This window comes from Carassius auratus, chromosome 21, assembly GCF_003368295.1.
Source record: "Carassius auratus strain Wakin chromosome 21, ASM336829v1, whole genome shotgun sequence".
Taxonomy (NCBI): domain Eukaryota; kingdom Metazoa; phylum Chordata; class Actinopteri; order Cypriniformes; family Cyprinidae; genus Carassius; species Carassius auratus.
Genome location: NC_039263.1, coordinates 22,346,976 through 22,362,281, shown reverse-complemented (window position 1 = coordinate 22,362,281; position 15,306 = coordinate 22,346,976). Strand labels below are relative to the sequence as shown.

The following is a 15,306-nucleotide window of genomic DNA, read 5'->3' as shown; positions in this document are numbered from 1 at the left end:
AAACTCGTGTATTAAATAAATTAAATGCACACAGACTTAAGTAGCTTAAGTATTTGGCTCTTTTAAATGTGATGATTTGGCTCACATTTAACAAAAACCAACCAATTCACGATCTCAACAAAATAATTATAATATGGTAGCAGGCCAATCAGCTACACACCTGCACCTGCTGGGGTCAAGGCATCAAGAGTCACCACACACAGACGTGTTAAGAAATTTGCTGAACCACAGACAACATCAGAGTCATCTTCCCTGGGCTAAGGAGAAGAATGACTGTTGCCCAGTGGTCCAAAATCCTATTTTCAGATGAGAGCAAGTGTTGTATTTCATTTGGAAACCGAGGTCCTAGAGTCTGGAGGAAGGGTGGAGAAGCTCATAGCCCAAGTTGCTCAAATTCCAGTGTTAAATTTCAAAAGTCTGTGATGATTTGGGGTGCAATGTCATCTGCTGGTGTTGGTCCATAGTGTGTTTTGAAAACCAAGGTCACTGCACCCATAAACTACTGTGTGCATTGAATTTATTTAATACACAAGTTCACAATTTGAGTTGAATTACTGAAATAAATGAACTTTTCCACGACATTCTACTTTGAGATGCACCTGTACATGTTCTTAGCATAAAACGTTTTTTGTTTCTAATGCTTTCACTTTTAATAAGAAAACCAATTTCACCAAAACACAAATAGTGGTGTGGAATATTGTGATGTTTTCATCAGCTGTTTGGACTCTCATTCTGACGGCACCCATTCACTGCAGTGCATCCATTGGTAATAATGCTACATTTCTCCAAATCTGCCCTAATGAAGAAACAAACTCATTAAGTAAATTTTCAGCTTATTTTTTTTTGGGGGGGGCGACTATTCCTTTAAGTGTTTTTATGTGTCTTTCTCTCATATGTACACGTCTGCATTAGAATCAGAGAGGGAAAGAATCTGTTGCTACACAATTATTCACAACCCACTGACACTTTTGTCTTCAGGTCAAAGACAGCGTCTCCAAACTGCAGTCGAATCCATTCTCCGTGCTGTATGATGGATCAAATCCAATAAAATAAACACATAGAAACCCTGATGGCAGGTACAAAGCAGTTTAAATATAAGTAGTAAAGCATTTAGATTCTATATACAAACAGGGAATACATATACAGATAAACTTTTCCTTGTTCAACAAGGCTTGTCGCATTCAAGACTCTGAACACAGTCCAGGCAGTATATTACATCTTTTCTTCAAGGGCCATTCAAACGACTCTCCATTTGTATTCAGTATAAAAGGTGCTGCTCCTGTAGAAACCGATTCTGGCTGCAACTACCAACAATTAATTCTCCTCGTGACATTTCACACATTAAAAACTTTAAATCTAGAACAACAGGACTGAAATCAGAAAACATTGTAGATAGCTCCTTTTTATAATAATATAAATCACAATTGACTATTTGCTTTATATTCTTAATGCATCTCATTGGTCAAAAATACAGTTTTATGTGAAATAATATTACAATTAAGATAATTGTTGTCTGCTTTGAATATATATTATAAAAATCTATTCCTGTGATGCAAAGCTGTGTTTTTGAGCAGCCATTACTCCATTCTTCAATGTATGAACGCTGGTTTCCAAAAAAAAAAAAAAAAAAAGGTAACTGCAACTTTTTAGTTGATAATTCAGAATTTTTTTCTCATTATTCGGAGAAACAAAAAGTCAGAATTCCGATTTTATATCTTGCAATACTGAGTTTATATCAAGCACAATCTCACAATTTTTTTTCTAGGAATTGCGAGCAAATTCTAAGTTTATATCTCAATTTAATTTTCTTTGAACTGCAAGAGAAAAAAAAGATTTAAGAGATATAAACTCAGGATTGCAAAACGTCCACATTTTCAGATAAAAAGTAACCTTTCTTATAATTATCAATGTTGAAAACAATTGTGTTCCTTCATATTTTTGAGAAATATTTCATTATAAACCATGTGAATGTCTTTACTGTCACTTTTGATCAATTTGATGCATTCTTGCTGCATAAAAGTATTATTTTCTTGAAAAAAAAAATGGTAGTCTAAGTGTCTTTCGGCTATTTCAGACAGGTCACATTAAATATCCAGTTTCAAAGACTAGGGAAGTTAAACGGGTTGCACAACAAGAATTTCATGTTGACTTTACGAGGAGATACTAAGCGCGCGTCCTTTGCATGTCAGGAAGTAGCGTTTGCTTTGGACAGTCCTGGACATGAGCACGAACAGGTACGGATCCAGAGCGCTATGCAGGCAACACAGACACACAGCCACACTGAAGTAGATGTAGAAACTCTCCGTGGAGCCGACAGACAGCAGAACATAATGCACAAAATGAAGGCAGCTGCTCGGGCCGAAGCACAAAATAAAGATAATGAAGTTAAACGAGCTAGCTCTGATATAAAGAGCCCAGTCTCTGTGCGAACGGTTCAGGTGCCAGACTATAGAGGTGTAACATGCCACGGTCACCACTAAGGGCAGGAAAAAACCTACACAGGTCAAGCCTAAATTATAATAGATAAGCCACTGGTAGTAATCTAAATTAGCAGGAAGAACGTCATGGCATGTGATTACTCCCAGATCTGTGATGCGGTAGCTTTGTTGCACTAGAAATTCCGGCACAGTGGCGATAATAAATATAATCCAAACAATCAAGCAACCCCAAAAGCTAAACGAGCGCTTTGGCAAGCTCTTAAAAAGGAAAGGGTGCACCACAGCTAGGTAGCGTTTGATGCTAATGCATGCTAGTGTGAACGCAGAACAATACAGGTTTCCGTAAAAACAGGCGGTCGTGATACGACAAGCGGTTTCACCGAATATCCAGTTGTTTCCACTTAGATGATAGTGTGCTTTCAGTAACAGACTGAACAACAACAGCAAGTCCGATGCTGCCAGGCTACAGTACATTATAGCCGACGAAATCACCCTCACTTTGGTTCCAACGGCGAACAAGATGACGATATTTGAGGGAATGCCGACAACGACGGCTATGATGTAGACAGCTGGGATGAACCTGTTGCTCAGAGGACCTTGGAGGTAGTTTGCCGTGTTGTTGTTTTGTAACTTGACTTCGACATCACCGGAGGACGGGAGGATGGGTGTTTGGGGGTCTGTCACTCGGTTTGGAGGAGGAGGAGGGACGTTGACTGGGATGGCATTTCCTTGAAAAGTCCTCGGTCTGGCAATGTCAGTGCTGTTGCGTTTGACCTTCCTGGCCTTCTTTCCTACAAGCAGATAAAGCAAAGAGTTAGGACGAGAACACACCTTTGTGTTGTATGCAAAAAAAATCACATTGCCACAGTTAAAATATGTGCATGATTGCAAGTTAACAATTCAAATTTATTCATTTAATTATTTATTTTAAATTGCAAATATGAAATAGTTCTTTTGACATCCAATTTTTGCATCTTCTTGATATTGTGTGCTTTTTAGGAACTGATTTAGGAACTGTCTAGGTAACTTTTGAAAATTGGACATTGGATTTCTAATTCCCAGCATGCTTTGCGTAGGACTGGAAAAGGAAAATAAATATTTAAAATTAGTTATATTATGTCTTTATATATCCAGGACTGTCTGAACCATCTCAAACTATTTTAATATATAAACCATAGGACTATGTGTATGAATAGAAAAACATGCAGTTTGTAGAACCAGACAAAAAGTGAACTGCAAAAATATATTGATCTTTACATTTTCCTACTCGCATCATTGTGCAAACTACTGTACACATGTATTTAATAACACTTTCCTTTGTCTTACTACTTAACATTGGTATATAAAAAATAACATAAAATAATATTCCTGAAATAAAAATTACAATAAATAAAAATTGCAATATTTTGCAAAAAAAAGGAATATATATATATATATATATATATATATATATATATATATATATATATATATATGATTACAGATTACTGAGGAATACAGTTTTGTTTATAGGGAAATCCTATTAACGTATAATTCCCATGCTCAAGACCTACTGTGATGTTTCTTTTTTCAAATTGGTCTATAAAATATTAATGTATGCCTAAGATTCATAAAATAGCAAAACTATAATTACTGTAGAATCTGTTTGGTAACAGATCACTAAGAAAATACAGAAGAAAAAAAGAAGAAAAACACTTATTTTCTAGCTATTTGAGTCAAATCAGATCTAATGTTGTATTTTTACAGTAAACCGACTGTTTTCGCGTTCATCCGACACATGTACAAGAGTTAATTCAGACTTGGCCTCACGGAGTCATGTTTTGTTTGAAGTGAATCGCAATTAAACGTGTTGAACAAATAGATTCACTCACCTTTAGCCTGGGTCGAGTTCAGAATAATTAAAGCGATAAACACGGCAAGAAAAACTTTCCCCATGACTCACAAACACGTCCTTATGTGCTCAACTAAAAACAAACGCAGTCTCCACACGTTCAGTCTGTCCGTGGAATACAAATGAAACGACGGGAGAGCTGTGACTGCAAGTCTCTCTCTCTCTCTCTCTCTCTCTCTCTCTCTCTCTCTCTCTCTCTCTCTCTCTCTCTCTCTCTCTCTCTCTCTCTCTCTCTCTCTCTCTCTCTCTCTCTCTCTCTCTCTCTCGTTCCATACCGATGACATCATCACCGTCCCCATTTCTGAACCCCTTTCTGCCTTAATTACTTCGACCCTTTTGTGTTCCAAAACTTTTTCAACTGACTCTTAAAGTGACCGTGCATTATTGTTTTTATGTATTTATTGCTCACTTTTTGGCTGCAAGTTGAGACATGATGGGGAAAAGGTCCTGTTGGTCTTACAGCAATTTTAGTTTAGCTTGACGGTTTTAAACAAATACCTTTTAGCCATTTAGCCACTGTGTGAAGGAAATGCCTGTAGGTGAGAGATAACAACATAAATAGAGGTTACATTTCTGATCGCGAAATCTCCCTGACGTGTTTTCACTTCCCATCAGTGCACCGTCTTCTTATATAATGGTCACTGCGGTCAGCCAGCTTGTCTTATCCATGACGCAGTATAGAAGTAGATCAAATACAGATCAAAAGTGACAGACACATAAGAGATGGATGCTTTCCTGTTTCCCACAAAGGACATACATACATGTGACAGACCACCAAAACAATCTTGCACACCCACACATCCGTGCACACACTTCGTTTATTTATGGCCCTTTACCAAAGAACTCAACTTCCTCTTTTCACCAGATTTTATATCGGACATTAAGTGTCAATCAAACACAATACCAAAACTGTGCTTATTGTGCAGAAGTAAAACAAAAATGACATAAAAAAATTTCATACAAATAATATTGGACCAAAAATACACCAAAAGAGCTTGATCTGACATTATCAGTAACAGAGATGAGATGCATATTCTGCTCTCTTTCAAAGGAATAGTTCACCCAAAAATGAAAGTTTATTTATAATTTAATCACCCTCAGAATATCCGAGATATAGATGAGTTTGTTTCTTCATCAGATTTAGAAAAATGTTGCATTATATCACTTGCTAACCAGTTAATCCTCTGCAGTGAATGGGTGCCGTCAGAAGCCTGATTATTTTTGAGAGAACTATTCCTTTATAAATTAATACGATTACACATTTCATCTTAACTATGCATGATTTTAGTTGCATTTAAGAATTAATTTTATTAATTTATTTAATACTTTTTTTGTCCCCAAATTGTTTCAAATTTTTTCTCTCTCTCTCTAAAAAGCATTTGCATCAACTATAGAAGACTTTTGAAACTGCTGGGTTTCTAACAAAGTGATTGTTATTCAGTGAAAGGTGTCAATGTTTTTCAGTTGATGACTCACACGCATCTTCTGCTGTGAGCGAGCTGGGTGAAACTCGTGCAAGCAACTACAAAATCTCCCCGATGCAAACATCTACTAAACCTCCTGCCGTTCAGAGTAAATATTCAGATAGAAAGTCAACTGATCTGATGCGTCAGCTACTCAGCTACACAGATGTGTTCCTTACAAACAGAGCACAGAAACAGTCAGACGTTGAAAACCACAGCCCGGGGGTAATTTCTCACAAATACTAAAGTTTACAGGAAAAGGACATTGAGTTTTTAATATGTCAGGACTTCTCAAGGGTCTCAACAGTGTGTTTATACATGCATGGACTGCTATCTAAACTCTTCTTGCACACACAGCATGAACATAAAGGCATTGACATGACACATTTAACAGGACTGTGTCTAAATTCCTTACAGTATGTGGACATTTTTGGGAAGTTTGCGGTTCTCAAAGATAGACTTACTGAGAAGATTTATAGAGGTTTCTCTCTTTAAATTTAGCCTAGAAACAATTGACATCTGGTCTTAAAATAATATTGCTAACTCAACCTCTTGAATTTCAGATCGGTATTACTTTATTTCTTCTGTGGAAAGAAAAAAAGATTTGAGAAATGTCTCTCTTTTTTTTAATGGAAGTTATATGAAGAGAATCGATATCGTATCGTATCGTGACGATCCATCCAAATTACAGCCCTAAAGTAAGCCCTCATATTTTGCATGTGATTAATTAGCCTTTTCTATAGGCTATATTTAAACAATGTTTATAATACTTACATTTAAGAGTTTTTTCATGTCTCTAACCGTACACATGAACTGAAGAGGTGGATCTTGGACTCTGTGTATGTTGTAACAGGTGTTTGGCTCTCCAGCTGAAGACTGTGTCCTCATGATCTCTGTCCAGTAATGTTTGGGAGCTGTGCGATGTCTCGGAGCGGTGAGATGCTGGAGGATCATGGGTCACACTGCAGCAGTCCAGGGCAGACTCCCAGTTAGGGATGGAACAATTACCAGTTCGACAATAAATCATGATATAATTCCCCACGGTTAGTATTACCGTTTCATATTTTTATTATCAATAGAACCGTATTAGATTACTGTGATTTGCACAACTCACGATAAATAAATACTGTCCAGCATAAAGCACCGTTTTCAGTAACAGTCCGTTTTTAGAGTACTTTCATTTTGAGTGAAAACTGGGTGGAAAAGCTGTGAGGTTTTAAAAGAGTGCTAAGGGAATTATACAAATCAAATGAATATATGAATTAATTATATGAATGTACCTCTGAAGGCTCTTACTGTCTTCAGAAACGATTTCGATGGCATTTTGTTTTCATCCTGGCTTCATGTAATACCTGTAATTCAGCTTTTCCGTAAGCGCCACCTGCTGTCAGAGAGAATTATATTTACATTCAGTCTGTGTAGTTTCTGTCTTACTAAAAATGGACTGAATTTGCATGCTCTGCTGTACATTTTGACCGGTTGTTGAAAAACAAGCTTATGTGGATTCTACACATTTAAACAGTTCAGATATAGAATTATTTATGGAGCAGAAAAAATAAATATAATCAGTTATCAGCTTTATTTGCACATTTACATTAGATATCTCAACGTGCTATTGTTTTCAGTCAGGCTGGCATTTAAAATGTTATTGTTTTACTGATTATGCAAACAAAAAGTGATTTTATTTGTTGTTTGTGGATGTTGTTGGTGAAGTGATTTATATGTCAGTACTTTTTTAACATCTCCAGCATATTTGAACAATACCGTGATAATACTGATAACATTGATAATTTTGGTCACTATTAATCTGTTCCATCTCTACTCCTAGTGTGTGGTCTGAATCACAGTCTCTCTGTGCTGTTTGTTTGCTCCGGTCAGCATGAGCTGCATCACCTCTTCTTTCTGTGGGTTCAGGCCACGGGCTCCTGGGATCGGACCATGAGACTCTGGAAACTTCATGAGGAAAAAGAGCTTGTGATGTTAAAGGAGCACCAGATGAACGTGACCTGTGTCTGTTTCTCTGTAAGTGGGATGCTGGTGAGAATAAGCTTTGATGTTTGACTCAGGATAAAAAAAAGTTTCTTACAGAGGCTGCATTTATTTGATCAAAAACACAGTAATATCAGTAATATTTTGAAACATTACAATAAAAAAATATTTGTGATCAAAGCTGAATATTCAGCGGATCTCACAAGCGGATCTGAACAGCTGGATGTAGAAGAGGATCAAGAACACAGCTCAGAGGACAGAAATGAGAGATGCAGGAGTTTAAACGCAGGACAGGACAGTAAAGGTGACGACTTACAGCTGGAGTGACCCACGGTGATCGAGAGCAGCTGTGGAACTGATTATAAACCCACTGACACACAGCCTCTGTGAATGTTATGCAGCCTTCTGCATGATCATATTTATGAGATGACCATCCATGAAAACCATCGCAATGTCAGAACATTAAGTTTAGGTTCATAAGTTTTCGTTGGACGTTTGTATACATTTTTGTACGGTTTTCTTTTTTAGTGCAAAAGTGAGCCATTGTCTATGAATGCATGAGGTTTCGGATTACTTATTTACCATTTTCACTGCAAACTAGTGTTTATGGTAATAAATTAAAATATAAGTATTAGTTTGCAATATCAAGCAGCAAAACAGACTATTTTTGTTCTGCTAAAATAGTGGATTACAATGGTAATCAAGTCTTACATTATTGATTTTAATGAAACTATACAAAGGGAAGTATTATATAGGTTATATAATATATATTTTCATGTATTAAGACCCATAAAGGCTTACGGTGTAAGAAAAATATTTGGTGTGAAAGCTTATAAAAAAAAGGTTATAAAAAATAAAAAAAAGGTAACATTTGAAACTTTACGTTATACTAAATGTTACGCTTTTCAAGATAGTATCATGTTACAGTTCTAAGAGCCAATTTAAGTTTTAGACCATTTAATCTCAGCAAAAACGTAATATTTACTAAAAGGATACATTCTATAAACCATTAAAAGAAAAAAACACCTTAATTTTAAGTGTAACATTAGGGTCTTACAATTTTGGATTTTCAATAGAATATCCCTTTGTATTACACACCTATTTTTTTCCACAATCAAAATAACTTCAAAAGATAATCTGGATTACCAAACTGAAAAGGTAAAAACACCCTTAGTTGAGAAACTTTAACAGGAAATGTAAGTTCTCATTTTTGGTTTCTAAAAACAACTCCGTCTACTGAAGGTGGTTGACAAACTTTTGTTTTCTCAATGTTTCATTTTTTACATTGTAGTTGAAGACATGCATCTTGTTAAAATTTGTAAAATCTAATTTCAATAAGTTGGTATGAGTGCCATAGAATCTTCTGATTACCAACCACAGACAAACCCTTGAAAAGGTTAACGGATTTAGTTTTCGAAAACTAACCTGGAAAAAAACATCGATTAAACCAGTTCCAACTAATGTAAAAAAAAAAAAATAAATAAAAAACCCAAACATGTTTCCCATTAACCTCTTTTTCTGCTTCAGAAACACACACAGACTGTTTCTTAATTCCAGGGTGGGGAGTTTATTTTTTTCAGTGAAAGATAACAGTACAGCCTCTCAAGCCTTGACTGCGAACTTGCGGATGGCGTAGAGGCGGGACTTCCTCTGCATCTTCTTGGTCATCAGGTTCTGCTCGTGTTTTGTCAGCTGACGACGGATGGCACGTGTCTTCTTGGGCCTCAGGTCCAAAGGCTTGTACTTTTTACCCTGATAATAAAAACAACAAGGCTGTTAGAATCAACAAGCAGACAATACAGGAAGCTGAAAGAGAACAGGAAGTGTGGAGATCAATCAGACTTGAACATTCAGCTGTAAATCCTTTCATAATAAAAGCACATGGATCCTTTTCACAAACTATGATAACCTTTTCCACACTTAAATCTAAATCTATAAAAATGCAATTATATACATTTATATTTATTTGCACATTTAGAACACTATACTTTGCATTATATCCACCTTGGAACTTGCTGTTCAATTGCAATAAAATTACTAAAACGCTACAATACAAGTATTAACATACATTTCCAAGACAAAGTAACTGGGTTGTCCAGTAAACTGTCTTTTCGATTTGGACTACAGCTTTAGTTCAGTAAATGAATGGACAAAGGTTTTGTCGGCTGCTCACAGCAGATGAGCGTCATTTAAAGACTCTGCCGTGAACGGTCATAATTCTTTAGCAAGAGAATATTCACACTAGCTCCACTTCAGCAGGAGCAGTGCTGGGTGATCGCCTTGCTGGAGTCTTATTCATTTATTGCCTGAATACAATAATGAACGTAAAGTGACAATAATGGCCATTACAGCTTCCCATTTCAACACACACTGCCATTTAAGCATCAACTCAAGCAAACTCTAGATGCATCGCTCTGAAAGATTTAAACAGGCTCTCCCCTTCTCTTTAACCTAGTGTTAAAAGCAGATAAAAAAAAAAAAAACCCATTTCAGTGGCGTTAAACTGACCTTGTAAAACTTCCTCAGATTCTCCTTCTGTGTCTGGTTGATTACTGTTAGGACTCTGGCGATGGACTTGCGGACAACGCGGCTGAAAAGAGAGGAAATAAACATTATAATAATGCTTTCCATTTAATTTAAGGTCTTCAATTAACCCCAAGAGTTAAATTTGTCTGAAACTTTAGAAATAAAACCGCAAACCATTTCAAAACATGTTTTGAATATGGAATAGATACACACAGGGTTTCTACACAGGGTTTCTATAAGGTAAACTACAAAGGTAAACTCAGTATTTATGTTAGAGGAGGGGGTTAATTCCGAGGGAAAAGGTAATTAATTGATTTTTTTTAAGTAACTACATTTTGCAATATCTCTTGATGGCTCTGAAAGATGTACGCATATTAGTACCAAAAACACTGAGGAAATGCATGCAACATTCTGTGCCACAGCTATGAATTTAGTACTTAATTTGTGAAAGGGCTAATTAATACTTCAAGACCTGGAGAAATTGTGTGTGAATACTGATTTTCCTTGTTCTTGGATCAGAACACATTGAAGAACCAAAATACACACACATTCCCATCACACTAAAGCGGGCACTGAATTGCAGAAGGGGCCCCAGATCATTGTTTTTCCTTCACATCACATCACATCACATCCAGGCCTCAAATAAAGGGATCTGTGGGGAACAGAGGAACACAGCCGGCTCCATCCCATCACTCACATCTTGGAGAGTTTGGATGCAGCTCCTCCGGTAACCTTAGCGACGCGGAGCTGGGAAAGCTCCACCTTCAGATCCTCCAGCTGTTTCAGCAGCTCCTCCTTTTTCTTTCCACGCAGGTCTCTGGCCTTGATCTTTGCCTGGATACACAGGAACGTTATTCATTAGCATTTAACAACAAACCAGTTTTGTATTGATATTAAGTGTAGTCTTTAAAGAAACTCAGGGTATTGTGGATAAATAACAGAAGCATACAGGTGCATAGTTATTGGTGTTCAGCTTTCTTCATTAACTATTTCCTACAAACACTGTCAGGGGTTTCTGATGTTAATGCTTCGTAAACGCGTGCCAGCTCGCACTGAACTCGTGCAAACTAAACAAAAAGGCTATAACAAACAGTCATTTGTTTTTCATCGTTACTGACTTCTGAAAGCCAAAATGTCCAAAAGAGTTCCATAATATTAACTTTACGTTTTTATATGACGTTCAAATCCGTTCCAAATGGAACGCTGCGCTTACAGGATAAACGTCACACAGCACCGCTGGGCTCAAGTCAGCTTTAGTTTCATCGCTCAAAATTCACTTTCTTCCAAAGTCATCTTTGTAAATACTGGACTCAAACTTTAGCGCACTACTCGAGGCGTATTTAAAAGTCTCTATAGTGGTCGTTAAACATGTATAATATACAGGATTGATTCAGATTGCTCGGTTTCCGAAAAATCCTCACCATTTTTCTCGATGGCTGCCACAAGAAAGGACGTTGCGTCGGTCACGTGGGAAAATCTACCGGGTTACGGAGGAAACCAAACGATTGCGAAAAAGGGGGAAGGAATGTTCCATTACCTTCTTAAAGTGGGTGACTAATTACATAATTGATTCATTTACGATATTATAACCCTCAAATTTAAAATATTTAGAAGTTAATTATATGGTAAATACAGAAAATATACTAATTTCCAATGCCAGATGTCTGTTACAAACCATTCAGTATATTCTGAGATTATTGTACGTTTAAATATGTTTACGTTTGCGTAAAAAAATAAGTGTTAACATAAAAATAAATACATTTCAAATGTATTCGCTTTTCTTGCAAATGCATTTTTCTTAAATGAAGATTTAAATGGAACAGCCTCATTGGTCGAGGGATTTGATGGACAGCTCGTCGCTCCGCCCACTCTTCCGGAAGACTGACCGTCATGGCGCTCACGAGAACCGTCTACAATCTGCTGTTCAGAAGAACATCAACTTTCGCCATCACTATCATGGTGGGAGCTGTGGTCTTCGAGAGGGTGTTTGATCAGGCTGGAGAAGCGCTGTTTGACAACATTAATCGGGGGGTAAGTCAGTTAAGTCGCTTGAATTCGGTTGATTTCTTCTTGACCCGCCGGTAGACTGACCTTGATTAGCCAGCTGGCTAAGGCTAACTACAACTAAATATACAAATATAGCACAAACTTGAGCCTAAATAAATGTATAAATCTTGTCCTTATAATAATCTAATTTTATATCAACAGTTTAATGCGATTTTAACACAACACTAATGCTATGAAATCAGTATAGAGTTCAGCTAATTCATATTGTCGGTTCAATCTGAGTATAAATGATAATATGTCTGTAATGTGCTTTGCTCGCCCTGTGTGTTGTTATCTAATTGTTTATCCTCTTTTTGTAGAAACTCTGGAAACACATCAAACACAATTATGAGCAGAAGGATGAAGAATAATGAAGCAGCTTGTGGATCATTAATTCTACCATCATCCCATTTTCTGATGTGACACTGTTTGATGGTCCTCTGGCTTTTGCAGCATCCTCTGTGCGCCGTGTTTCATCTTCCAGCCAGATTGTCCTGGGGACATAGACAGAGACTCATCACCGAACCCTGATAAATTGTCATGTGAACGCCTGTTATTTTGTGTTATGTCACATACTTCATGATCTGTAAATGTGTTGCTAACTTAATTCTGTATGAATAAACCCAATTATTCAGAATAGTTTAAATCTGCTGGTTCATTTGTGTATGCAGTGCAAGAGGGAACTTCAGGTCATGTTTAATTACATGTTGTAGTTAAATTTGGTTGTGATGTCTTCATTTTTAGTAGTTTAGTAAAAAAAAAAAAATTCATGGAAAACTGAAATCCAAAGTCTATTTTTATAGTAAATATAATTTTTTTTGTTGTTGTTGTAATTTCCTGAGCACTACAAAATATGAGTGCTAGATCTGTTTGTTCAAGATTGAAATCCATAAATCCGCTCATCCTTTAAGAAAAAAAATATAATTTTGATAAAGGCGTGTGTTTTCAAACATAAACTAAGATTTATTATTATTTTGTGAGTTGAACAATTATGAGAAATGTATGTTCTTCAGTTAACAGTCAAAAAGGGGGCTTTTTGTATTTTATTAAATTTATTAAGCACAATACATCTCTTTATTTGATTATATAGAAACAAATTATTTTCAGTTTAAATTTTGATAAGTGATTCTTCACTTTTTTAATTATTATTATTCAGACTTCAAAGGCCCCCCAATTATAAGCTATTTATAGTTTTTTTTTTATGGAAGTGATCCATTTCAAACTTTTTTATTTACAGAATCTTGATATATTTATATACTTAACCACAATCCATTCAGAAATATTGTAGAAGTTACTAGAACTGTATGCTATTTAGATACAAACTCATTATTGAGGGGGAAAGTATTAGTATTGCATTTTATTATTTACTATTTTTATTTTATTATTGTTTTAGGAATAAGACATGCATTTTATTGTACATTTGGATTTAAATGTGTATTCAGCATTTATTTGTTATTATACTTTTGCCATTCTAATACATCAATAATGTAAAACATTATTATACATGTTTATGTCATATCTAAATACTTTTTAGTAATTTTCATACCCCTTGGCTGAGAATCACTGCACAAACAAGTGAAAAAGTCAGGTTCAGGAGCTTGCCTTCATGAGATGCATAGGACACATCAATGTTCTTGTCCAGCAGAGGGAAGTATTGATGTGTTCTCCTGAGGTAGATCTGTGACAGAAATAGAAGAGACCGCTTTAAAAAGCTTTTGCTCAAAACAAGCTTTAGAAATATCAAAAATAATTAATTTGCTGTTAAGAAAGGGGTGAAAGTATTTGCGAAAAGTGGCAAATGTGGTTTCTAAGTCTTCATCGATCCATCGATTTAAAAACTAAAAAGTTTATTCGTATTCGTCACAGAATGTGGCAGTTTTGAGATAGACAGACCACTTATTGCATCTATTTGCTCAAACACTGTAATTTCTGTAGACAGAGAAGTTGCTGCACTAGGCACAGTGAAGTTAGAAAGCTCATTCAGTATCCTCAAAGTGAGTTATGCTCTCATATCTTTGAATGTGATCGCATTTGTGAGCAGAACTGAGCATCTGTTCAGTGCACAGACGAGTAAAACCACATTCACTGCTGTAGGCTCACAGAGGTCAGACAATACGAACCAACACCCATAATCCACTGAGATCAGGAGAGGGTTTGTATGACAGTCCTGTTCTCTCACAGTTCATTCAATGAATACACAAATGCTGAGTCAGTTCGACGAAAGAAAGTGAAGCTTCTGGTAATACACAGCAAGATAATACATTAAAAAAACTAAACGTCTTCAAAGGAATGTAGATGAAAAGATATCAAACAGTGTTAATGTCAGAGTTATTAATAGTGAACTAAAACTAAAACCATAAAGACATTTTCCTGTTTTTTAAAACCTAAACATTATTTCAGCTAGTTGCTAAGGCAAAAGTATTCTAAAATGACTAAAAATAAACTAAAACTAATAAATAAATACTATAGAGACACGTAACATGTAAAAAAAAATACAAATTACAAAAAGAGAATTGCTTTAACTTGAATGAAGATTTGAGAAAATGAAAAAAGAAATATTAAAATAAGTTCAAATAAAAAAAATATGAACAGATAATTTAACAGTATTTCAGTGAGGTTCAGAAAAGTCATACAGCAAAGGTTTGTTCTTCGTGGTCATGAATTCCAATGGACAAACACAATAATCAATCCAAAGTGTCATTAAGAAAGTGATTGGCAGCGTGACATCATATTGATTAGGACTTCATATCTCCCGTACTTGGGTCACTGACCTCAAACTAGAGTATTTGGTAACAGAAGCACATTTTTTCCAGTGGGAGAATCAGCATAACTGGCAGAGAGCAGTGATTTTATGGTTGCTATAAAATATTTTATTTATTATTGATCTTACTGACACGGGGCCATTTTATTGTATTGCATTGTTTACCAAAAAGGCAACTGAATCTTATCTTAT

The 15,306-nt window shown here is 35.9% G+C and overlaps 3 protein-coding genes across 3 annotated transcripts; 1 reads left to right on the top strand and 2 right to left on the bottom strand.

Annotated features, from left to right (window-relative positions):
* Positions 1-1,072: 1,072 nt before the first annotated feature.
* Positions 1,073-4,489, bottom strand: LOC113038963 (proteinase-activated receptor 3). Its single transcript, XM_026196783.1, has 2 exons — positions 4,310-4,489; positions 1,073-3,229 (listed from the first exon to the last, which is right to left on the bottom strand). The coding sequence occupies exons 1-2, from the start codon at positions 4,371-4,373 to the stop codon at positions 2,151-2,153; spliced, it is 1,143 nt and encodes a 380-aa protein (XP_026052568.1). The 5' UTR covers positions 4,374-4,489; the 3' UTR covers positions 1,073-2,150.
* Positions 4,490-9,322: 4,833 nt separating this feature from the next.
* On the bottom strand, positions 9,323-11,850 carry rpl35 (ribosomal protein L35). Its single transcript, XM_026196781.1, has 4 exons — positions 11,729-11,850; positions 11,005-11,141; positions 10,290-10,371; positions 9,323-9,533 (listed from the first exon to the last, which is right to left on the bottom strand). The coding sequence occupies exons 1-4, from the start codon at positions 11,729-11,731 to the stop codon at positions 9,384-9,386; spliced, it is 372 nt and encodes a 123-aa protein (XP_026052566.1). The 5' UTR covers positions 11,732-11,850; the 3' UTR covers positions 9,323-9,383.
* A 302-nt stretch (positions 11,851-12,152) lies between these two features.
* On the top strand, positions 12,153-12,999 carry uqcr10 (ubiquinol-cytochrome c reductase, complex III subunit X). Its single transcript, XM_026196782.1, has 2 exons — positions 12,153-12,338; positions 12,674-12,999. Exons 1-2 carry the CDS (start codon positions 12,198-12,200, stop codon positions 12,722-12,724), a joined length of 192 nt encoding a protein of 63 aa, XP_026052567.1. The 5' UTR covers positions 12,153-12,197; the 3' UTR covers positions 12,725-12,999.
* The last annotated feature ends 2,307 nt before the right edge of the window (positions 13,000-15,306 follow it).